Consider the following 25,292-nt stretch of genomic DNA (forward strand, 5'->3'; position numbering starts at 1 on the left):
ACCCGACTACATTCCTGTGCTGCACACAGGAAGTGATTCCTTTGTGTCAAGACCGACGTCCGTGACAACAACGGCAACAGTATGACACAAAGAAGCATGAATTCAGTGGTCAAACAATTACAATAACAAGTTTCTCAGCAATTTGATGGGTTAAATTTTTCTTGCTTCTCTGCAGGTGTATACACACAAATACTCCCTCAGGCAGATCTGTTAGTATTGCTTTCAAGAACCTGATTTTAGATGAAGAAAACATCATAAACAGAGGCAGAATAATAACATCATCATCATCATCAACAGAAATCGCACAGCAGCTTTAAAGGCTATCATCAAATTATTGATCCATAATGACAATACTATACTCTATAAAACACTGACGGTATTTTTGTTGACGGAGAAGGACAAAGATGCAATAGAAATCTTCACATCCTCTGAGATTTTCCTCATAAAAAAAGGCTGAGGACTCACAAAAAGTTTCTTTAACAAGCTGCCGCTTGGAGAGGATACTTCACCTTGCAGTGCTCTCATTTAATTTAAAAAAACAATTCAGTCTGTTTCAGTCAATTTTCACATGTGTTTCAGCAAGTTCTCCCCCTGCACACACATCCCTCTCTCTCTCTCTCTCTCTCTCTCCGTCTCTCTCTCGCTCCCCCCGGTCTGTGTCAGGTTATGGGTTTGCTCGTGGCAGTGGGGTAATGGGGAGCGGAGATGCCGAGGCGGAGTGCACCACTCTGCAGACAGAGGGGCTGCTTTTCGTCCTGCATTATTAATACCTGATGTTCACAGTTGACCTGGCGCTCACACACTTCCTTCTCCAAGCCATGAATGGAGTGTGTGTTTGTGTGAGTAGGAGAGAGAGAGAGAGTATAAGCAACTACAACTGCTACATCCCACTCACTGCATAACATAACATAACATAACTTCTCGTCGTTTTAAAGAAAAAAGACCTTCTTTTCAGTCTCACAGTGTGAGTGTGCGCGTGCGAGGAGCTTCGCTCCTAATAGCCGTTAGTTCTGTGCAATAAGCTTTGCAATTTGCTCTCAATAATTTGCCTTGATTCAGCCAGAAGTGGCGCTTCATTACTTCCGTAAATGAGACCAGTTCTACCCAAATACCCAACTACAGAAGGAAGCAGAATGTAATATAGATAATTTGCCCTGAAAAGAAACAAACAGAGCGAAGTGGAGTTGAGCTATCTGTCACAAACCCTGTGAGAAAACGTCACTGACAAGCATATAATGAGCGTCTGTGAGGGTCTCCCACCAGTTTATTGTGTCTTTATCTCCTCTCTCTAAACTGGAAGAGTGAATAGGAAAAAAAAACAAGGGGCTGCAGGTTCAGAGCAAATTACCCATGCTTATTTATTCAAAGATGTCGCCTCTTAAAGCAACCAACCCCCTGGGTATCCTCACAGGCCTGAGCGAGTGCCAAATTACTTTACTGTTAGGAAGAAGAGAGACAAATGTCAAAGAATGAAAAGGAGAGACAAGAATAAAGAAATGAAGAGAAAATGAGTGTTTGTTTTTTTTAAAAGGAGTACATGCCAGGGTCATCACAGTGAAGATGAGAAATGGAGGAGAAACAGGACAAGGAGAACATAGCAAAGAAAGAGAGGAAATGATCAGAGCAGCAGATCAAAACCAAACTTAACTCAAGTCTCGGAGGGAAGGAAATGAGAGAGAGACTTGAAGGGAATTTGGGGGTGAAGGAAACTGGCAAAGGAGGAGGTAAAGAGAGGTGGGGTGCTGGTTGAGCCTTTCCCAGGAGTCTCAGAGGGAGAGGAAGATGGCTCAGTGAGTACACCCCCCACAAAGAAGCTCAACAGGGGGCCGGCTTTTTGTTTGGAGAAAGAGAGAATAAGAGAAAAGCTCCTCAGTGCGTTCAACAGTAATATGACGATAACAGAGGCGCGTACACTCCATATTTCAGCATGGTGTAGAAGCTTTGTTCTAAGAGATGTGGAGCTCCCTCTCATCCAGTCACTCATCTCCCACCCCCACAGTCTCACACACACAATTTAAAATACACAGTATGTAAGGATAGAGACATGTTTCCTGTTCTAATTTCTCAGGAATCTTTATAATCTGAAATGAAACATCAGGTCCGAAGCAGTTGGTCTTTATGCACATTACTTAAAAAATGCCACTGACCTTGAAGAATGACACAGAAAGTAACAGACTTGGTGAATAAATCATGTCCTACAGACAGAAGGTTTAGAAAGACAAGAATTATCATGTTAGTTCAACCAAAACCAGAATCTGAAGGGACTAAAAGTGGCCAAGATGCTCTGTGCACGCGCCACAGTGTCCAGCGTTGGTTTAAATCCAGAAATAATAGAAGACGCTGCTACACAGAAGAATCACTTCTCACAATAAGTGACAAAAACATGGCAAAATTCATGCTGATTTTATCCTCTGTCAGCTTAAAAAACTTACATTTTTAAGTTCATATATGGCAGGAATGGCGCTCGACAGCCGTCAAACAGCTTAATACAATAAATCGATTCCATGCTTGTGCCGATGGGAAGAGGAAATTTAAAAAAACCCAACAAGATTAAGTATTTTTCAGAAACAAATGACAGAAATTCACTTCAAACACCAGCGAAATAACGAAAACATCCAGTCTGCACAGAGCGATAAAGAGGCTGTAACAAGGCTCGAAATAATTCATCAAACAATAATAGTCCTCATCTGAATGTTCTGTAAATGTTAGCCGTTTGTTTCCTTCTTGTTCATCCAGATGTTCATTTGTGTTCTTCAAACTTTGGAAAAGGCCCGAAATGAGGGATTTAAAAGTTTTGAAATGAATGTTAAACATCCTAAATGAGGTTTGAAGTGCATGTTTTCACCACACGTGCTGCAGCACAGACCAAGGACATCCTGCCTCTGATCAATGTCTCTGTTAATGTCCTGTTTTCACAACTAGAGCCTCAGTACACATATTGTGTTTATTTTTACACTGTGAAAATAGGACGTTTACAACTAAATGACTTGATACAGTAAAGATTTCTTGCAGTATTTATATGAAAAGACCTTTAAATGCTTCATGACCTCTGCCAGAAACTTTGGTCCAGGTGATTTTTTTGTCACACTCAAATGATCAGGAATTATCACTTCAATTACTAAAAGATTATTTTCTTTTTCCACCTACTCCCTCATGTTCTGCAATTATATCTCTTTTTTTCACAGGAAGGAAAAATATGATATAAAGCCAAACAAAAAGCAAGAGCTTATAGAGAGAGAGAGAGGAGATATTTGAGTTATCTTGTTGCCTCTGTGCTGTTTTGGTCCAGCTCTCTGTAACTTATTCATGAATCAGCAGACGAGCAAACTGAAGAGGGAATATGAGGAGTAAAGACAACAAAAGACGAGGTTAAAACCTGAAAAATCAGGCAGGAGTCAGAGAGGAGCGGGATGAGGAGGGAGGATGGAAAAGGTTTCCCTCCGTGTGCCTTTCCAAGGCGATGAGATAAAAGAAAAGATCTGATGGAAGAGAAAGAAAAAAAGACAAGAAAGACGGACTGTGAGGGAGAGAAGGGTGTTTCCCCAAGGCAGAGATATGTTTGTGTGTGAACTAATCTCTCTCACACACACACACACACACACACTCACCCTCTGCCGTGCCGTCAGTTTCAACAACACGCTCACCAAGGACAGCAGCACAAAGCAGAGCCTCTCTCTCTCTCCCCCTCACTCACACACACACACACAATCCCTCTCCCTCTCTCTCTCTCACTCACTCACTCACTCACTCACACACTAAGACGTGTGACACACACCTCCTCAGGAACACCCGGGAAGCTGAAGCAAATCTGACAAGAGGGAGGAAGAAAGAAGGAAAGAAAGAAAGAAGAGAAAGAGACAAGGAAGAAAAGCACTGGTGAAGACACTGAGAGGAAATATAAAGACACATTTTGGGACGAATCAGCGAGGTAGGACCTCTTTCTCATCCCTGCTCATGCTTATTTTCTTTATTGTGTATAATATCCACAAAGTGCAAACAATTGTGTGGGTGCGAGACAGGAGTCACTGCACCTGCACAGTGTGAGACTCCTCTTCATCCTCACTCTCTATGAGTTTATAGTAGTCTCTCCCTTTGGAGGCACGTTTGTCCATTTGTTCCTCGACCTGCATGTGAGCGGACACAATTTAGACACAGACGGAAACTTTCAGTTGCTTTTATTTTTTTGTTTGTTACTCCACAGAAAGAAAAGAGCTACGAATGTCAGACTCAGTTGTCTGTTGTCTGCGTGTGCATTCAAATGTCCTCTGGATGTGATGTGTGAGATTTGACACAGAGTAAAGGGAAGTGTTTTTGGTGTGAAGAGACTTGTGTCCATCACACTGTGAGTGTGTGCTGATGAGCAACTTTGACACTTGAGGAAAATGTACAAAAAGTTAGTTTTAGGTGTCGTTACTGTCAAACCATAAATCTTTTTAAACACAAACTTTTCCGGATGAATGAATAAATGCTAATACTTTTTCTCAGTTAAATATCTGGGAAATCCACTGATAGAATTGTACGGAAGAGTATTTTTTTTTCTTTCTTTCAAAGGTTATTATTTTACATGTGGCCCTAATACTCTTCTGTAGAATTGAAGATATTACTGATTTATGAAAGAAAAACACCAAAATAAGGACCAAAGATTACTCTCCTCTCCAGAAACACAAGCATATTCGCGATCAAAGATCTGTTTAAATTGAAGTGACCGTCACGTCCTTCAGAAACTCTTGTTTGTGGCGAGCAAAGGAGGAAAGTGGGAGACGTTATCATCGAGCCACAAAGTTCACAGAGAGAGAGGAGGTTAAAGGCTTGAAGGAGGAGTGACCGCTGTGTCCACTCTTTTTTTCTTTTTAGCCACAATCACTTTTAGATTTTTACTGGGTGGCTATTATTGTAACCATGACAACGAGAAAAATAGAATATAGAAACCAGTTTTAATCATCTTAACTAAGCTTTTTTTTACGTTTACCTTTTGTTTTCCCAACAACAGTTTCTACAGGTGCACAAACAATGTGTCCTATTACATACATTAAATCAAAAAATGATTGTGTCTAACTGATATTTCGGTTCTGTAATCACATTTTGAGTGTTAAAGATTGTATTGTGTTATCTGTGATATGACTGGTGTTTTATCTACACATCTGCAGCATGATTTACCTAAATTAAAGGAAGCACCGAATCAACGTAGCAATCCCACATGACTAATTATTTATCTCAGCCAGTGCCATGAAAACAATAACCCTATAACCTCGGTAATCTAACCTGCTGTGGAGCATCGGAAGAAACAGGCTGTTAAAAGACAAAACCAGAGCAGATCGAGGTCAGCGAGGCTTCAAGGCCACGGACGTAGTGTGTGTGTGTGTGTTGTGTTTTTGACCTTCACTGTGTTTATAAAGAGCTGATGTGAGCAGAGGAGAGAGAGCTAGGAAATGAATGGTGTTATTGTATGGTCTGTTTGTGTGTGTGTGTGTACCTGGTAGTCCTTAGGTTGTGGGGACCTATAATTTAAATGAGGTTAGAGTGAGGGGTCAGGATTAGGATTAGACCAGTAATAATTATGGTTAAGGTTAGAGTGTAAATCTCTAGGAAATTAATTCAAGTCAATACAATGTCCTCTGAAGTCATGGAAACATATGTGTGTGTGTGTGTGTGTGTGTGTGTGTGTGTGTGCGTGTGTGTGCGTGTGTGGGGTTAGGGTTAGGGTTAAGGTTCAACAAAGATGTGCATCATGTGACAAAGGTGATCACATTATCGTAAACAGTAAACATCCTTGAACCTCTCATGCAAGTACGTTTTTTGGTAGGTTGACTCTTGGCATCACAGGAATTCCAAAAAAATCAATGTGCTATGTTTTCAAAATTATAAGGAAGAACAACTGGAAATAACTTTTAAAGTCCTACTCTACATCATAGTGCAATCAAAAAAAAAAAAATCATATGATAGATATGATTATCCTCCCTTACTGCTTTCGCCCACTAATGACTGCAGTTAGATGCATTCATTCACAGATTTATATATCGCACAACACCAAATAAATGTGTCAGTTGACACAAATGGACACATTTTAGATATTTCATCATGAACCATCAACCTTGGACCAAACCAAAACTTCAATTGTCCTGTTAGTAAAATGTCTTCCTCACCAAGTTACCAGCTGTTTCGTCAATCATTGTCATCCATTGTCAAAACAAAGACAAATGTGCACAGACATGGAAACACAATAACAAGCTGACAGATGGAAATACTGAGGATAATATAATGTAAACTGGGACTCCTTTAAGGGGTCACCACAGCAGAACGTCTTCCTCCATCTTGTCCTATCCCTCATGTCTTCTTCTGTTACACCAACTGTCCTCATGTCCTCCTGCACAACATCCATGAACCTTCTCTGTGGTCTTCCTCTGTTCCTCCTGTCTGGCAGCTCCATCTTCAACATCCTTTTTTCCAGTATTATCTCTAACCCTCCTCTGCACGTGACAAAACCATCTTAATCTTGCCTTAGTCTTACTATATTTTCAAACAGTTCTCCTGGTCACTCCCACCAAGAATCTTTTAGACAGTGCCACTGTCTCCAAGCCATAGCAGGTCTCACTACCGTCTTGTAGACCTTCCCTTTCACTTTTGCTGCTGTCCTTCTGTCACACATCGGCCCTGACATTCGTCTTCACCCACAGAAATAACAAATATTCAAGTCTTGTAAATTGTTAGCGACTCAACTGAGTTGAAGCCTGGTGTAGGCCGTCATTATTTCATTCAAAGAAATTGTCACCAACATGCAATGAATCCTGGGAGGTGTTTTCAGGTGTGATGAAGTCAGGACACATTTGTCAGCTGCATTTAAAGGAGCCGTTGAAATGGGACAGGTGATTCATCTTCAAATGTCCTGAATTAATCCGGTACAGTGGGCAAAAGGATATTCGATGAATACATTTTAAATTTGACACACACATTTTGAACATTACATCTAAAACATCATTATTAAACTATGTACAACCCAACCCTATGTACAAGCCATAAGGTCATGACCTTATTTTTAGCATTCAAACTAGTAAAAGTGAATTCAGGCACGACCTAAAACACGTGACCATGTGAATGATTGTTTAACTGGAACCCTAATCCTGGATTTAAGCAGAAATGTTCATTTTTATTCTCCAAAAGTGATATAAAAGTGTAAAATGCAGCAATATGATCACTTTTAGGTGTGGCAACACAAGTGCAATGAATGTTAATACCTTAAAAAAAACAATTGTAATAGCAAATAAGAAGCCAGCACTAACAGACAGCATCCTGAGAGGGGGAGTAAAAAAAAAAAGTCTTGTGCCTTCATTGTTTATATCAACTTCTAAACTTGAGTTATTTTGTGTTCCAGAAAAGTTATCGTTCCACTAAAAAAACCAAACAAAACACACGGATCACAATCTGCCAAAGCAATTAAAACCACAGACAGTAAATGGGCAAACCAATTACAGAGTGATTAGATCATAAAACACTATCAATAAAATGCACACAAGCAAAGCAACAGCCATAAACAGCACACCTTAAACTGATTTTATGGTTTTTCAGGGCATCGTCTCTCTAAACTGTATTTGTTCACCCCGAAACTGAATCAATTTCATTTGAACAGAAACTAATTGAGATTACATTGCTAAGCTTCACTGCCAGAGCTTCACAGCTACAAATCTTTGTTTAGACAAAATCATAATTGTGCAGAGAGCTGATACCACCCTCCTCCTCCTCCTCCTCCTCCTCGTCCTCCTCCCGCCACAGTAGGATTTTCCGAAACTGTGCTCAGATGCATATTTTCTGTTACAAAACAAAGGGAGGAGAGGTAGCGTGGAGAATTACGGGGGGAGGAGTGGGACACGGAAACACCAACAGTGGAGAATTAGGGACAAATCATGCAAAGTTTGATGCAAATATGGCGAGACAGCGAGAGCGTGAGCAATTTGGATCAAAAAGTAAAATGGATTTGTCTCTTTTTTTTAAAAGAAAATATGGAACAATTTTAAGCTTGATAGAAGCCGAACAGTGACTCTGACAAAGACATCGTGTCAAATCCAGTAATGGCAGTTTGACATTGTGTGTGTGTGTGTGTGTGTGTGTGTGTTAGAAGGGGTCTCTGCCACCTTGATAGCAAAGTACATTATGGCTGTTTGGGCACATTAAGGGGCATTAGCTGGAGGAGCATCCATGAATAATGCATACCCCTTATTTATGAACAGAGTGCCTGCGTACCTCTGAAGTGCACTGAACTGGGGTGTATACACACACACACACACCCACAGTCCGCCTTTTCACCCACTCTGACATACTTATAAAATCACACATTTCTGCAACCCGGCAACATGCACAGACAGATAATCATTTATGTGTGTGTGTGTGTGAGAATACTGTATGTTACCTCTTCTAGAGACCTTTTCAGGCATGAACATTGACCTTGTCAGGACCACTATTCCTTGTGGAGACCAAAACCTGGTCCTAATGAGGCAGAACCTAATTTCTAAAGAACTGTTTAGAGTAACACAAAGCAGGATTCGGTCCTCCTACACTTGGTAGGTACAACTATCGTAAACTTATTGTCGCTGTAACATGTAACGTGTGCTTAAGGACCGAACCTAATGGACCACACAAAGAGTGCAAAACCAGTGTGTGTGTGTGTGTGTGTGTTGAGGGGAATGAGTGAGTCCAGTCAGTGGGACGTGGGAATCAAAGAGAGAAAAACAGGCAGAATGAAAGGAAAGAATGCACCACCAGTGGAGCTCAGTGAAAATAGCGACAGAGCAGATGCAGTGATTAGGCTGTAATCTGTCCAGCTACATTGCAATTTGTTTGTGTGAATAAATAGTGTGTGTGTGTGTGTTTGCGTGTGTCTTCTGAGTCAGAATCTCGGCCTAATTTGTAGCCGCAGCAGGACCCCGTCCTTTAAACTCGTCAAAATAAAGAACATTCAACTCTGCACACATAACAATATCACACAGTCACGGTACAGCATCTGAACTAATGAGGTACCAAACTTTTTTTCCCCCTCATCTGCATGTTGATCACAATCTCTGTGGAGACCCTGTAGTAGGCAGGTTTTCATCATCAGTCTAAAGAGCACCGACAGATGCACAGTTATCGATTATTCATTTATTACTAAATTAACTATTTTGAAAATGTTCAGCTTCTGTAATGTGAATAATGTCAGCTGTTCTGTATTACAAAAAAAAATAAAAAATCATCAAAACAGAATAATTGTGGTTTGTGGACATTTGAGAACATCATCTTTTTGAGCTTTGGGAAACCATGACCAACATTTTTCACATTTCATGGACCAAACAACTAATCAATTTAGTTGCAGTCCTAGCGACCGATGATCACAGGCAATGACTCCATTTCTATACAACTAATTTGTCTTGCCTTTTGCATTTATTGTCTAACTGTCTAATAGTTTGCAGCATTGAAGGTTGTTGCCAGTGTGGGATTATCGCTCCACTGTATAGGAACCTGAATGCAGAGTAGGAACTGCCCTGTGATTGGTCAAAGTCTCTCATTATGAATCAGATTTCACCAAAGCTGGAAACAGTCTATAGATTTGCATTACCCCCATAAGGTTATTATGATACTGATCAAGAATCTCTACTGCTGTGAAGAAACAGATCCTTTATCAACCCCCTTATTTGGATCTGCACAAAATTGTATTGGTCCTCCACATGTTTATGTTAAAATCTAATTTAAATAGATTTTCTAAGATCCTGGTTACAATTAAACCAACTGACACAGGTAAAAACACAGGTACTGTCACGTCCTACAGACCTAGTTGCTTGCCTGGGTAAACATGAACAGGTGAGACACTTCTCAGACAAATCATCCGTTTTGGACAACAAAGCCACCTGCAGTTAGTTTGGCTTATTATTATCGCTGTAGGGCACCATTTGGCTGTAACACCACCCACCAACTGTGGCATCGTCTGTAACTATCACTGCCTCCCTCCCTTCACTCTTTGATTCTCCCTCTGTGGTTTCTCACCTTGTCTTTCTCTCTTTTTCCATCCATCACTACCTCCTCACTGTAATAATCCTCAGTCCCTGGGGTCTGCCGCCCAGGTGAGAGGGATCCAAACAGCTGTTGCCATGGTAAGCTGCCAGCAGGAGCCCAAACACACCTGATGATGCAGCTATATTTCTTTCCTTTGTCCGTCTCCTTTTCCCTTCACGTGTCGCGCACTTTCTTCTCCTCTTTCTCCAACCATCGACACAATCTGCTTCGTTATCTCCTTTAATCCCTGACTTGTTTGTGTGTCCCATCTGCCGGTGTAGTATGTAACCCAGAAAAAGAAAATGCAGTTCAGGACCCAGATAATATCTGGGGTCACTGGCCTGTGATGATATTGACCAGACACAAGTTGCCCCCCCCCCCCCCCCATCTGTCAGCTTGCCCTCGTTCCACACTGATATTTGTACTCAAGCGTGACACTCGCACATGTTCATGGTGTTCATTGTCCCAAAAACTGCTGCCTTTATGGGCATAACCAAATCCTCCTATTCAGTGTAGGCTGGTGATAAAAAATGTTGGGGGGGGGGGGCATATTGTACAGCTGATGCGATCGACTGGAGATCAGACATGACGTTCTGTTTGGAAAGAGAGAGAGACACAGAGTGTTGCCTCTCGCTGTGACAGTATGATGTTTCATATAGAGACATGACGGACTCATTCATCACGTGTCTCACCTGCTGTGAAGAAGACGTGTGTCCAGCTGTACCAGAGCATGTCCCGGTAGTTACCGGAGTAATATATATACAGTCATGTGAAAAAATTAGGACACCCCATAAAATATTCAGTTATTCATTAGGAGTTTTGGAGACTTCTTTTAGCATCTTGCGGTCTGCTCTCGGGGTGAACTTGCTTGGACGGCCAGACCTGGGCATGTTGGCAGTTGTTTCCAATGTCCTCCACTTGTACACTATTTTCTGGACAGTGGAATGGCTGATTTCAAACTCTTTTGAGATCTTTTTAAATCCCTTACCAGACTCATAAGCTGCAACAATCTTCTTTCTGAAGGCCTCAGACAGGTCTTTCGATCTCACCATGGTGTTCACGCTCACGTCAACAGTCAGGAGCACTCCAAACTGAATGTCTGAGGTTTGAATAGGGCAAGCCTCCTTCAAATGATGATGTGATACACCTGTGTGTGATATCAGCCATTTTAACTGGGAAAAATGTGGGGGGTTTCCTAATTTATTCCTCACCAGAAATTGCATGTTTATTTTATTCAATTTACAGAAAGTTTTAAAAAGTATTTTCTTTAGTTTTACTTCTTTAGTTATATTACGTGAATCTCTCAGTATTGTTAAAATTGATATTAAATATCCATATGTCTAAATATGTTAAAAAACACACATGTTTTCATAGGGTGTCCTAATTTTTTCACATGACTGTATGTATTATATATGGTTATCGGGGCCAGTCTGCCTCGGCCATGGACAGTATTTGTGCACTAAATTTTGCGCCCCAGAGTTTCCTATATTTTGCATTCCAAGGGCGTTCCCGTGTGCATGCGTCACTATAGCAAAACAAGTCTATGGTAAAGATTTGTGCGCCCCAAAGGAACTTGAAAGAAAGCTTTTAACTACATTTGAATGCAGATTACACACAGTAGTCATTGACTGTATAATGTGTAGCTCATTTATTTAAATTTCCCCTGTTTTTATAAATTATTTTAGATCATTCCTATCCTCCGCCACTGCTCCTATGTCTCATTGCTGCTCAGTCCTGCTCTCCTGCTTTGCCTCAGTGACAGTCGGGTTAAATCCACTCTGACAGGTCGGGCTCCTCTCACTGTCAGGCCAAGCTGTCACTGTGAGAGAGACCACATATGTTGTGTATGTGTGTGTGTGTGAACAAGGATTCGGGCAGTAGGGCGCTACAGGACTGTGAATTAAGCAGGATGCTGTGGTGAGTGAAATCAAACGTAATCCCCAGAGGTGTGATCTCCTTTAATTCTTTGAGGGAGTTAATCCGTGACGTGGTGGAAGCGTAAAACGTTTGTTAGTGTGTGAAAGAGGGGAACGCAGGAAAACTTGAGGAAAAGAAAGAGAACACCCACAGACAGGAAACGTGGAGCTGAAAGAGAATGATGGCTCATCATGTGTGTCGTAGACTCTGGGAAACGACCAAACATCTCCAGCAGGTGGGCATCCTCTCGCTCACCTTTATAAACGTAAAGCCCCTTCAGTGGTGCCAAGTGGGACACACACGCACACACACACGCACACATGCAACCACACAAACAGCTTGCTTTTGTATGCATGCATTCACAAACTATTATCTAAACAGGCCCCACCCACAGTGCAACCCCCTTTTCTGTGCACATGCACACAGTAAACACACACGAGAGTAAAGGAGCAGACATATTTTGGTCTTGTGTGTGTGTGTGTGTGTGTGTGTGTGTGAAGGGGCAATGGTTTCAAATGGAGAGGGAAATTATCTGCATGTTATGCATGTTTGAGTGAATACAGTGATGAGGGGGTAAGAGGGCGGTGGGTTTGGGCCTCTGGGCTGTTCAGAGAGTTTTTTTTTTTTCCCCCCCAGAGAGTCTAATTCAGAAATCAGCGGGGGGCTGATGGGTAACAGACGGACAGACCTCAGCGAAGGTCAAAATGAGCTCGGAATAAATGGAGAGAGACCCAGATAAAAGCCTGCGGAAAACGATAAAGCTACATGAAGTGAGGAGATGCTCTGAGCAGTCATTAATTCTTCTCGTCAAACGTGAATCCGGTCCTCGTCAATTGCATCAAAGGAACTGAAAGGACACACATTATTTGGTGCTTTTCTAACTGGACAAGAAATCATCTCTAATGTGTGGCATGTAAAATTGGTGGCGGGCCAACAGTCTGTATCTTAATTCAGCCGGAGGCAACAGCTGACAGATGACATTGGCTCTTGCATACTTGGAGTCCATCAACTCCCTTTATAGAAACAACAAACAAACAATGGTATCATGTATTCAATGTAAATTTTAAATTAAGGTGTCATTTCTAGAGGGATTTGAAAACCTGACCTGAGCCCATTGGTTATGTTGGCTTGGCTACACCATGGCAATCGTCCAAATCGATGTTTGCCATATGTCATTCAGTGTTAGGAAATGTCACTTACATGACAATTTGTTACGTCAGGCAGTAAAAACTCAGGTGCCTTTAGCCTGACTTATAACAGAGGACGTGAGGAGTTGCAGTGTCATCATGCACATGTTTGTTTGAAGTCCATTTGAGGTCCAGAGTGTAACAATTAGTGACATCTAGTAGTGAAAAAGCAGAGTGCAATAAAAGGAGGATTCCTCTGCTATACATATGTATATATATATATACATGTATATATATATATATATATATATATATATATAGAAAAAATATATATACATAACACCCTGGACTGCTTGGTGGAAATGTGACTATACACACTGGATATTCTTAATAATGCCTTGGCATTAATGGCAGCACAGGTAAACTTCGAAGTGAGAGACAAAGAGCGGAGAAGAGGCTGTTGTCAAACACTTGGACAGTTCAGGATTCTTTACTTTGAACCTGTCGAGAAAAGATCAAACCTTCCACCCGTGCAGGCAACTTAAGCAGAGTCCCCCCAAACTCCTCTAAAGCTGTTTGACTTCCATAGAAATGGCAGAGTTCTTCTCACTCTCTCATTCATATCTCATGTTTCTTTCATCTTATCTGTGAACTTTGAAATACCTGGCAGGAGACGAGATACTTTGTTAGACTTAAGAAAAAAAGATTTTTGGAACACACTGAGATGGAAAGCGTGTGGACTTTTCCTTTCATGTTTCTCTTTATCCCGACATCATCCAACATTGCAAACCACTATCCAAACTTTCCCTGTTCATTGTCTTCCATCTTTTCTGTGCAATAACAGAGAAACAGAGGAAGAAGACCCATTGTCCACCCGATTTAGAAGCATGACTGATGTCCCTCTTTTTCAGATGGCTTCATCTATTTTGATTACATACCCCCCCGCTGAGTGTTGGCCATCTCTTCTCTTTGCGAGTAATGGAAACGAGATGGGAAAACGGACCCTGTTACATTTCCTTTGTTATTTTGAAAGGCAATCATCTCTGTGACAGTGATGTATGTGAGGCCTAATCAGTGACTGTGATTGGCCGAGCCGTGATCTATAGGTAGGTATATGGAGACATGCAGAAAACCAAGAGAGCGCGGCCGAGGTGGAAGTTTGGAGGTAAAGAAAGACAAATGGTGGAGGAAAGGAAGGTGGGTCCCAGCAAATAAAGAAAAAGCCAGTGTGTGGAATGGTGATGGATGGAGGTTGGACGACTGGATGAAAAGACAAAAAAAAAAAACGGAAGGAAGACAGAGAAAGTTTTATCTGACTCTCGCAGCTTTGGTGATACTACAGTCTTAATAATCCAAAGTAAGGATTTCAAACATGCCACCCCCTACCAGGGACAATCTTCCATGCACACACACACACACGCCCTCCTGCAGAGAGCACACACACACACACACACCAACTGTACCTCAGCCACATCCTGCTTCCCTCCTGCCCATCTCCTCCCTCCCTGCCCCCCTGAGTTTCCCTGTGCAGGATTAACCTTCCCCCACCCCCCACCCCCAAATACCAATGTTCAGTGAAAAAGATATTTCCAAGGGCCTGGATCACAGGCAGTGGCACGCTGCATTGTTACCCAAAAGGCAAAGGCACTGCACACATGCAGATGAGACACACACACACACACACACTCTCTCCCAAAACGCAGATGAAAGCATTTGCCTCTCACAGATAACTATACTCCACCCTCCAGATATTGTATTTTGTTCTTTCCTCTCCATCTCTTTGCTTTCCCGGGCCAGACACGACCCTTGTGTTCGTCAATATGGAGGATTCATGCATCATTGACAGTGCTGGCATCTTTGTTGTTGTTTGTTGGCTAATGTGAATCGCAAGAAGCGATGAGTGGGAAAGACGAGGACTCGCCATGATTCATGTGAGCCTCATTAAGCAGAAGCTAAGAGGCTAAGTAAGAGCTCATATGGCGCTGATGAAAAGCCCTTCAGCCATTAAGTGGTGCTAATGAAGACGGCCATTTTTCCCCCCCCCGATTTTGGACCATTTGCACCAGTGTTCTTAAGTCCTTTAAGACTTCATAATAAAGCTTGTTTTAGCCTGTGTGCAGAAACTCACACATCTAAATCAAGTTTAAGCAATACACAGTTCTAAAATTATAGAACATAAATATAAAAGGCAGAAAACACCTGTACAAACAATATCTCAGGTAAGGAAAATCATATTTTCAATTTTTTAAGAAAGTTGAATAACTCAAAAATATGTTGGGGGTAAAGGCACATTCATGTTTTATTTATGAGCAGCTAAGAGGCTGCTGCAGGGCATCCCCCATTAACATGGGTCCCAGAACAACCCTCTCTCACACAAACTATGTTCCTGCACAACTGAACTGCATTCTTGAAAGTATATTTAAATGTGTGCATCAGCATCTCTGTGTTGTAAACAAGAAATTCAAATAGTTTCAAATAGTCAATTTGAAGTGGATGGATTACAAAAATGATCTCTTCTAATGTTCTTTTTTTAATGTCAGGTGAAAAATAAAACAAGCCTACGACACAAAAATCTGAAACTATAAATATCAACGTTTAAAAGTCCCTTCAGCAGTAGCGAAGACATGCAAATTAGTATCCTAATTATGGTTCATAAAATCTGCTCCTGTCAAAGCATAATGAAGTTTATTTGTGTGGGGAGGTAATTTTTCAAGATTAAGGCAGCCCGTAAACATCAACGATTTTTGATGAAGAGTTCAGAGGACACGGAGAGCAGCGGTGAAGGTACGGACAGAGGACAAGGACACATGACAAGAAGGGTAGAAAAGGTGGAGGAGGTTGACGAGACAAGGTGGACGTGAAGCGACTTGACAGCAGGGAAATATTCCTGCTAACAGAGGAGTCACAGGGGACTCATGCAACCACTTAACACAAGACATGTGTTTCACTGTGCAGCACACACACACACACACACACACACACACACACACACACAAACCTCCCCAAAGATCCGCCTTTGTCTGAGTTGCTCATACACACGCCCAAACTACACAGTAATTGGCATCAGCTGACTTTGAATTTTGACATTCTCTTTGTTTGCTTCCGTAGCAGCATGTACATGTTCATATGCAGGACAGCTGATTTTAGCATTATTTTATAAAAATGTAAGTATTTAAATCACGGCTTCGAATTGGTATAGTGCCACACATTTATCAAACTGTGACGGGCGTGGAGTCAGGTAATAATGATGCAGAGCGAAGTGTGATGTCCCTGAGGAGGAAAACAAAGTGCTGGCGTATTTTATTCAACAGCCTCAACAGCTGGAGTCAGATCATATTGACTGACTGATTTACACCAAGATATATTAGATGTTTTCACACCATTCCCACTGTCAGAGGTTGGTTTGTGTGTTCCTATCACAGTAATGCCTATATCGGCCAAAGATGCTCATTGCAAAGTATTTTTTGGGGGGGATTAATCAGGTTTTTAAGAATCAAAAATCATTTCCTGTGGATCTGTAGCTTTGCTTTACTCGTGTTGGGTGCAGTAGAAACTGAGGAACTTTCCATGAGGCACGACGTGATCAAAACATGTTTTGCTTATACAGTTGAGGACGAAATGATTAGCCCCCTATGAAAATGAAAATGTTATCATTTTAAAAATAGTGCAGAGCAAACAGAACAAAGAACTTTTAACACTGCTTTTTTTTTTTTCAAACATCCTAGTTTTATTTTGAATACTTCCATTAAGAACTGAACTTAGCACAAAAGGATGTACACAATTATCACAACGTTTCCAAGTGTTAAGAACTGGAGTTGTTTTTCGTGGAATAATTTAATTTCTGTGTGCAAAGTCAAATAATGGAAGTATCCAAAATAAAACTAGGATGTTTGATGTGTTAACAATGATTTGCTCTGTTTAACAACACTGTCAATGTCGTCCTTGGTAGGTCAAATATGGGTATTTGACTAAAAGTTGACACAAATATAAAAAATTTAGCCAAAACACTCTAACACAGTTTCAAAGTTAACAATGCACGTAACAACCTGTCCTATAATTATCTATTACAAAGATTACACAGACTCAGGATTTGTTTAAAGAGAGTGATCCTGCAGGAGGCACAGTGGACAGGTTGGGGAGGGTTTTTATAGTCCAGGCCTCCATCACTTCATCCACTCACGTTGAGCCAAGTCTTCCTCAAATGAGCCACTCACAGTGTGCCACCTGGTTGCTGACATCCACCCAAGAGACTGACAGTCAGTGACACACCACACAGACAACACACTCAGGGAGGAGAGCGCTGCAAACAAACCCAAACATGTGATCCAGGGTCATAACATCCCTACAGAGTCGGCCATGAGAGACAGAGACACAGCTCTGGTAACTTCCGAAAAGCAGCACCAGCAGCAGCAGCACACTGACTGCCAAGTATTAAAGCGACACATGAGGACCAAGAGGTCAGATTAGTCCAAACAAAATCTTCCCTGCAATTATAAGCTGTTATCTTTACAGGGTAAATCACCTGTTTATGGAAGCCCATTTCCCCAAGAAAAAAATAAAAAGAAAGATAAAACTTAGCCTTGATAAGAAAAATATCCTCTAAGTAAGTCGAAATTATGAGATAAAAAGTCAAAATGATGAGATAAAAAGTCAAAATGATGAGATACGAAGTCGAAATGATGAGATAAAAAAGTCAAAATTATGAGATAAAAAGTTGAAATTATAAGATACAAAGTGATAATTATGAGAAACAAAGTCAGCAGTTCATGTGTGGTGTGGGGCGACTGACAGACATGGATTGCGAGTATATTGAGGACTACTTCAAACGTGGCTTTACGACAAATGAAATCCGTTGCGATTACGTCTGATCTAACTAAAGTCACCTCAAGTTACCTAATTTATGTTTGCATATTGTGAGCATGGTTAGGCCAGCGAGATGATGGATGAAGGGACCATTGAAAACACTGCCATTGAGGCGCACACTTGACTTTTTATCTCATAATTTTGACTTTTTTATCTCATAATTTTGACTTTTTTATATCATAATTTTGACTTTTTATCTCATAATTTTGACTTTTTTATCTCATATTTTTGACTTGGTATCTCATAATTTTGACTTAGCTATCTCATTATTATGACTTAGCTATCTCATAATTTTGACTTAGTATCTCATAATTTTGACTTAGTATCTCATATTTTTGACTTAGTATCTCATAATCTTGATTTAGCTATCTCATAATTATGACTTAGCTATCTCATAATTTTGACTTAGTATCTCATAATTTTGACTTAGTATCTCATAATTATGACTTAGCTATCTCATAATTTTGACTTAGTATCTCATAATTTTGACTTAGTATCTCATTATTTTGACTTAGCTATCTCATAATTATGACTTAGCTATCTCATAATTTTGACTTAGTATCTCAAAAATGTTTTAATCCAGTGGCGGAAATGGGCTTCCATACCTGTTACATTAAAGCACTTAAAATGAAAAAGCAGATTAAATACAGGACACTTCGTAAACATTCATTCTCACTGCAAGTCTCTGTTTCCGTGTCAAGTATCAGTGAACATCTCACCTGCAATATCAACAAAGAGCAAACAAACACCCTTTACAATGAAACTCTCATACACAATTAGCGATAGACAACAAAGGTTGCAACACTGATGACGACAATGTCACCGAGCCAGGGGAAGTGGCGGAGGTCGGAGGTGCTCTAAAGATCCCTGAAGGTACAATTAGCGTTCTGCTACAGGAACAGCCGCAGACAGGGTTTCTCATCTGAACCGGGACGATGCTGTAATTAATAAGTCTGACACGTCAGAGCAGCTTCAGCTCATTTGCAACACCAACAACAGCAACAATGAGGAACAACAAGAGGTTTTTGTTTTGCTTACAGTTGTTTGTTGTGGTGTGAACTCGGCTCAAAACAAACTGTGCAAGAGCAAATCATGGGGGGGGGGGGGAATAAAACATCCGAGAAGTCAAACCCCAAAGCTAGTAAATAAAATAAATATCATAAATACAATGTTTTACCAAAACTTGTGGTCATTTATTTACAAGTGAAACAACGTTAATTATACCTTTGAGGGATTTTGTAGTGAAGAATATTTCCAAAAACCTCCCACCTGAGTGATCAAATAAAATCGGGAGGAATTAAAACTTGAATAATTCCCTCTCTAGCTCCGAGTGTGGTTTCACCTACTAGAGAACGATTATACAGTGTACAGAATCACAAGTTTGCTCTGCTCCACCATAAATTAGGTAATGCAAATTGAGGGCATGTTTACAAAAATGCTAATGGCAAAGTGGAAATCAATTATGCGGTCTTCAAAAAGTGGGTCATGCTTTTAATAAACACGCAGAGCTCCCAGTTCACAAACGGAGATGTTTGCTGACATTTTCAGGAATAATGAATTCAATCAATTGCCACTGGATGATAATGTCAAACCTACAGTTACATTATCTAAAAACAATTCACACTGGGAAGCTGTGGAAAACAAATCTGTTGGATTGAAATCTTTGAAGCTCATTTGAAACAAAACCACCTTGGCTCATTTCATGCCAAAATGGAAAACAAAACGGGGAAAAGGGAGCAACACCGAATACAGAGTAAACCCAGATGCCAGGAGACGTGCTGCAGCATTCAGGCATTTAGAATTTACTGCATCGTGTCTCCTAAACTGTAAAAGTGGTTCAGCTGAACTCGGGGGGGGTGTTGGTTCTCCTTGGGGAGACCCCAAACCCCATAACATCATTAATTTTCCATGCCTCTTTTCTGTTTCTGCTTTAGATGTAGATAAATATTTTAATATCTTCATGGTTGTAATCACGTCCTGGCTCAATATTCAAGGCAGAAAACTACAAGTGCTTGGATGGAGACTTTGTAAAATAGCATAATATATATATGTGAGAGTGCAGCCATTTCATACATGTGGGATCATGGAATTATCGAGCAGGGATGCGTGCACAAAGCAAAGGGAGACACAGACTCTTTGTGAATGTAATCTTTTACACTCGTACGTGCTGCCAACTCCAGCACTGATCCAAGGTGACGAAATGCCTGATTTTAACACTACGTTTCGCTTCTTCAAATGAATATTATATGTAGTAATAGACTTATTGATGTTATGGTTTTGTTGTTGTTTTGTTGTAATGTTCAATAATGCATTTGGCATTTGTTGGATGTGATTTGGACCCCTAGACGACTGACAGAAGCTAAGAATGTGTAATAGAGGGCAAAATAACAGAACAAACGGTATATAACTTTACGATATATAATATAAAACAAGTGTATTTATTGAATTTTGTTGTATTTAACTGTATTTTACTGTGTGTGTACACATTGTACAGCTTTCTTGCTTTCTTTATTATTTATGATGCTTATTAACACTCTTCTTTTTTTTTTATTCTGCTGACTCAAGACGCCTGCACCAAAAGCCTGCACTCACACTGTAACCATATCTTTCTACAGTGCCTGCAGACATGTTTTTGTTTGTTGTTGATGTGACACTATATGTTCTGTGTAATTGCAGGTGTCATTTAATGAAAGGTTAAAAGATAGGATTTCTTATTGAATAAGTTGGGATGTATAAAAACAAAAAGTGGTGGAGTGAGACAGCAAAATAGGCAACGAATGACCTTTATTTTTTTTTTCTTCTTTGCTTTTTAGGTTGTGAAATTGAAGAGCTCCCTCCCGAGGACCCCTGCAGAATAATAACAAGCACAAATCCGTACAAGTCTGGGAGCTTCATGAGTGTGTGTCCATAACAGCCACTCTACCTGTGTGTGTGTGTGTGTGTGTGTGTGGCACCATGCTGTGGACGGTGCTACTAGCTCTGTTGGTGCTTCTGCTGCTGCAGACTCAGCTGTCTGTGTGCTTAAGGGAATTACGCTCTGGGGTTTCCAGATCCCCTGCCGCCTACTCCACTTCATCATCATCATCATCATCATCATCTTCCTCCTCCTCTTCTTACAATGCAACCAAGCAGCGGCTGCCCGGAGCTATTATCATTGGCGTTCGGAAAGGTGGCACCAGAGCCCTGCTGGAGATGCTGAACCTGCACCCAAATGTGGAAGTCGCTAAGGCTGAGGTGAAACACTGTCACTGTTAACGATTAACTGTCATCGGAGTAACTGTGTAGATTTACTCAAGCATTTACTGAACCGCGCTGTTTATTAGATGTCATTATGAAAAAATTACATTTAAATCAAATGTTTAATTAATACACCACACTGTGAAAAATGTGCCCTGTGATCTGAGCTCTTGACTCTGTTACTCTGATTATGAGTTCACTAAAGAGATGGAAAATGAGAATCAAGTTTACTTTTCTGCCTCCAATAAAGACCCACACCCAGCACCTTCCCTGAACTTTGCAATGGAACCACTCAGGACTGTTTAGATGCAACATGACAGTCACAAACAGTATTAAAACAAGGCAATCAGAGATGGCAGACTTCAGCCCATTCACACAACAAGCCTCTGGTGGCCTCTGTTGGTAAGTGCAAGTGTGGAAGCACAAACAAACAAACAAACAAACAGAGCCACTAAAAACAAAACAAACAGAGCCACTAAAAACAATGCTTCACTACCATTCAGTGGGGTGAAGTAATAAGAGTAATAGCCCTTTACACTTTTGTGAGTGTATAACTTACTATATGTCTTACTTTTGATTTTAAAAGTCTTCAGTCTTTAAAAATATTTAAAAATATTCAGACACAGGGTATCATTACATCATTTAAGCATACATGGGTTTTTTTTTTACTCTTAGGAGCTGCTGGCCAACTGTTGCCTCGTTTAGTAAATTTGTGTAGTTTAGGTGAACACAAACAATGGATTCCAAACACTGCGGTAACAAAATAATATTATTAAACGCAGTGAAAGAGTCAGTAGTGGATCAAAGTACCTCGGCATGGCACAGTTTAGGTTGGTTTTCCACTACAAAATAGTACCTACTCAACTTGGGTGGACGCATGAAACTGACATGACTTTGTTTTCCACGCGACACACACACAAACAAGTGACTTGTAAAGCAGTTGTTTTCAGTGTAAGTGAATCATTAGAATTAAAACAATTTGTTCAGTACTTCCTCCATGAGACTGACACTGTCACTGGACTGAAATACAACGGCAGGGTTTGTGCTGCCACTCGCCGGTCGTGGTCGTGATCAGCGGTGCTGTCGCCAGACTCTTCTGTTAAATATTAAGGTTTTAAAGATTTCCCTGCTAATTGTTGAAGATTAACCCATGTTTTAGGATTGTTAAGTCTTTTTAACTGGTCTACAGTTCGCCACTGTTCAGGTTGATTCTTGTGTCGGACTTTTGCTCTGACCAATCAGGGTCTGCTAGTCTGGTACTAAAAAAAGAACCAGGTACTATCGCTAGTAGAAACGCAAAATAACCGTGCCGGTGGAAACACGCCATAACTTAAGGGGGCATTAATTGTATTATGTGAGCCTTTTGCTTAGTGGCTACAATCTGTTTCTCCTGGGCTGCTGCTGGAACCCATGTTCTGTGCGTCTGTAACTCATACAACTGGGCTCTAATTTTAATAAAATACAAATAGCCACTGCAAGCTTATCAGATGATACAAGCAGAAATTCTGTGCTCAGTCTGAAGTCACCGGTGTAACGGAAGTTTGTAGTTTGATAAATCTGCTTCAGTTAATTGAGGCGCTGATTAAGTATTTACCCGCCCAGTTCTCTAATTAAACCAGTCATTCCAAACCTGAGGATTACAAATGACACCAGTATCTGCAGATTAGACAAGTGAAATTACACCTCCGTCAATGCAGAGAGCTGCAGAATAATCAAGACAAGCTTGACAGCTCCTCGTCCTACCAGAAGTTTGTGTAATTTGAGCACACGGCGATGAATGACGAGCTTGTCCCACTGTAGTTGCATGCAAAAGAAAAACCTGATCGCGATAGTTCAAGGTGACGAACGCAGAGATGGGTTTGGTGATGGGCCAAAAAAGGAATGTGCTGGGCATGGATGTTTTTATTTGGTAAAAAAGTGCTACAAATTCTTTCTTTCACAACCTATGAAGACAAGTATTCAAAACCACTGAAGTGACATGAAGCCGCCATTTCTTCTTAACACTGTATGTTCTTTCCTTTATTCAGGTGCACTACTTCAATGTAGAGGAGCACTACCGCAGAGGCCTGGCCTGGTACCGAGCCCAGATGCCCCTCACCCTACCTGGTCAGCTCACAGTGGAGAAGACCCCGGGCTACTTTGCAGCTCCACAGGTTCCTGCACGTATCTGGGACATGAATCCCACTATCCGCTTGTTACTCATCGTACGAGACCCCGCCGAAAGGCTGGTTTCTGACTACACCCAGGTCCTCCATAATCGCCTGACCCGCCACAAGCCCTACCTGCCACTAGAGGAGCTTCTCCTCCACAAGGGCCACATTGACCCTGGGTACAAGGCACTGCAGAGGAGCTTGTACCATCAGCATTTAGCCCGCTGGCTGGAGGTTTTTCCCAGGGAACAGATCCACGTGGTGGATGGTGATGCCCTCATTAGGGATCCTTTTCCTGAGCTGAGAAAAGCAGAGAGGTTCCTGAATCTACCACCCAGGATCAGCCCCAACAACTTCTACTACAACACCACCAAAGGCTTCTACTGCCTCCTGTCTGCCGGACACGACAAGTGCCTGGATGAGTCCAAAGGCAGGCCTCATGCACCCCTAAGCACCCAGGCCTTCAAGAAGCTCTGTCGCTACTTTAGGAAGCCCAACAAGTTGTTCTTTGAAATGGTGGGGAGGTTGTTTTCTTGGTGTTGACCAGTGGACTACAGCAACCTGGGAGATGCCAACACATTCAGGGACTCAGAGGAAGGAAGAAAAGTCTGGTTTGTGTGTTTTTTGTTGGTACATGAGTGGAAGAACTTGAGTTCTATTGAAGTCTTAAACATCACTTATTTGTTGATACCTACTCAGGTACAAATGTGGCCAACGACAGCGGCACATAGAGTATGTGTGTGAAGATATTCATAAAGCTGTTGATGAATATGTGGCCGACAAAAGTTTTACCATGACCATGCAGGTGCCTCCCTTGATAGACTCTCTTGACGGATCTCCAACAACCGTGCCATACGCAACGTTTAGACGGACGACACAGCTAACTCCTTGTCTTTGCTTTCTGTGAGGTGTTCAAAACATGTGCAGACTTTCACTTGACGTAGAAATAGTCAGATGTGAAAACATGATTTCACTGATTCATTGCACTATAATCTCTCATGCATTTAAATCCATTTTTTAGTGTAGGCAAAACTGGAAATCTTGAGTCAATTTTTATTAACAGCTGTAACATGTTTGTGTCAGTATAACTGTTATTAGATTAGCCGTCCTAATTACTTCAATCTTTTGGCATTTTACAAAAGCTGATGTTTAGATATTCAGTGAAGATTCTTTTCTTTTTTTTTATAGGTCTTTTGAATGTAGACTTTGGTTTCTTTTTACCGTGTAGTACTCTGACTATTTTGTGTTTTTTTTAAAGATGTTCTTCTAATAAATGTGTTCACCACTACGTCTCTGGTCTGAACCCAGTTATGAGGTCAACAGGTTTAAAAACATCAAGCCCTGACAGGCCTCACGGGAAGCTCCTCTCTCTCAGACTGTATGAAGATGTTTTCTGTCAGTGTCTCTCTGACATGTTCTTCACATCAAGAATCAAAGCTACAGTTTTTTACAGTTATTCCTTCCGTTCCGTAAACTTAAACTTACATTTAATCAAACTCAAAACAATTATTTTGTCAAAATATAATATTATAAACCATTATACACTGTAAAAAAAAACTGTATGATTCTCCTCCTGATTGAGCAACAACCCACGTTCCCATTAACCTGAGGTATATCATATCACATCACTTTTACCTAATGGAGAGCACGGCCTCCTGTTAAGTGGTGGGAGGTTCCAAAACACAGAAACAACAAAAATGTCTCTTACAGCCTTCAATCATTTCTAAATGAAACTTCTGATTCCAATCTTATCAATTACGTCCATTGCAATTTCCAGAATTTGAAGGTCTCATTCAGAGATATCTTGTACTATCCAATGAATAGTTCATAACAAACAAAATATTGCATTCACGACGATGACAAGAAACGTTAATAATGTTAATAGGTGGGAAGCTTTTACCAGAGAAATGTGTTGGGTTTATAATAATCACAATTGTTGCATTATAGTATAAATAAAATTCAGGCCACCAGAAACACTTAA

At 40.9% G+C, this 25,292-nt stretch overlaps 1 protein-coding gene across 1 annotated transcript; it reads left to right on the forward strand.

The window, feature by feature from the left end:
• Nucleotides 1–3,653: 3,653 nt before the first annotated feature.
• On the forward strand, nt 3,654–24,657 carry hs3st1l2 (heparan sulfate (glucosamine) 3-O-sulfotransferase 1-like 2). Its single transcript, XM_058635586.1, has 3 exons — nt 3,654–3,928; nt 20,738–21,158; nt 23,189–24,657. Exons 2-3 carry the CDS (start codon nt 20,880–20,882, stop codon nt 23,852–23,854), a joined length of 945 nt encoding a protein of 314 aa, XP_058491569.1. The 5' UTR covers nt 3,654–3,928; nt 20,738–20,879; the 3' UTR covers nt 23,855–24,657.
• The last annotated feature ends 635 nt before the right edge of the window (nt 24,658–25,292 follow it).

This window comes from Solea solea, chromosome 8 (assembly GCF_958295425.1).
Source record: "Solea solea chromosome 8, fSolSol10.1, whole genome shotgun sequence".
Lineage (NCBI taxonomy): Eukaryota > Metazoa > Chordata > Actinopteri > Pleuronectiformes > Soleidae > Solea > Solea solea.

Coding starts and splice junctions, on each gene's coding strand:
- hs3st1l2 (XM_058635586.1), top strand. CDS start 20,880: ATGCTGTGGACGGTGCTACTAGCTCTGTTGGTGCTTCTGCTGCTGCAG. Junction 21,159..23,188: donor TGGAAGTCGCTAAGGCTGAG/GTGAAACACTGT, acceptor TCCTTTATTCAG/GTGCACTACTTCAATGTAGA.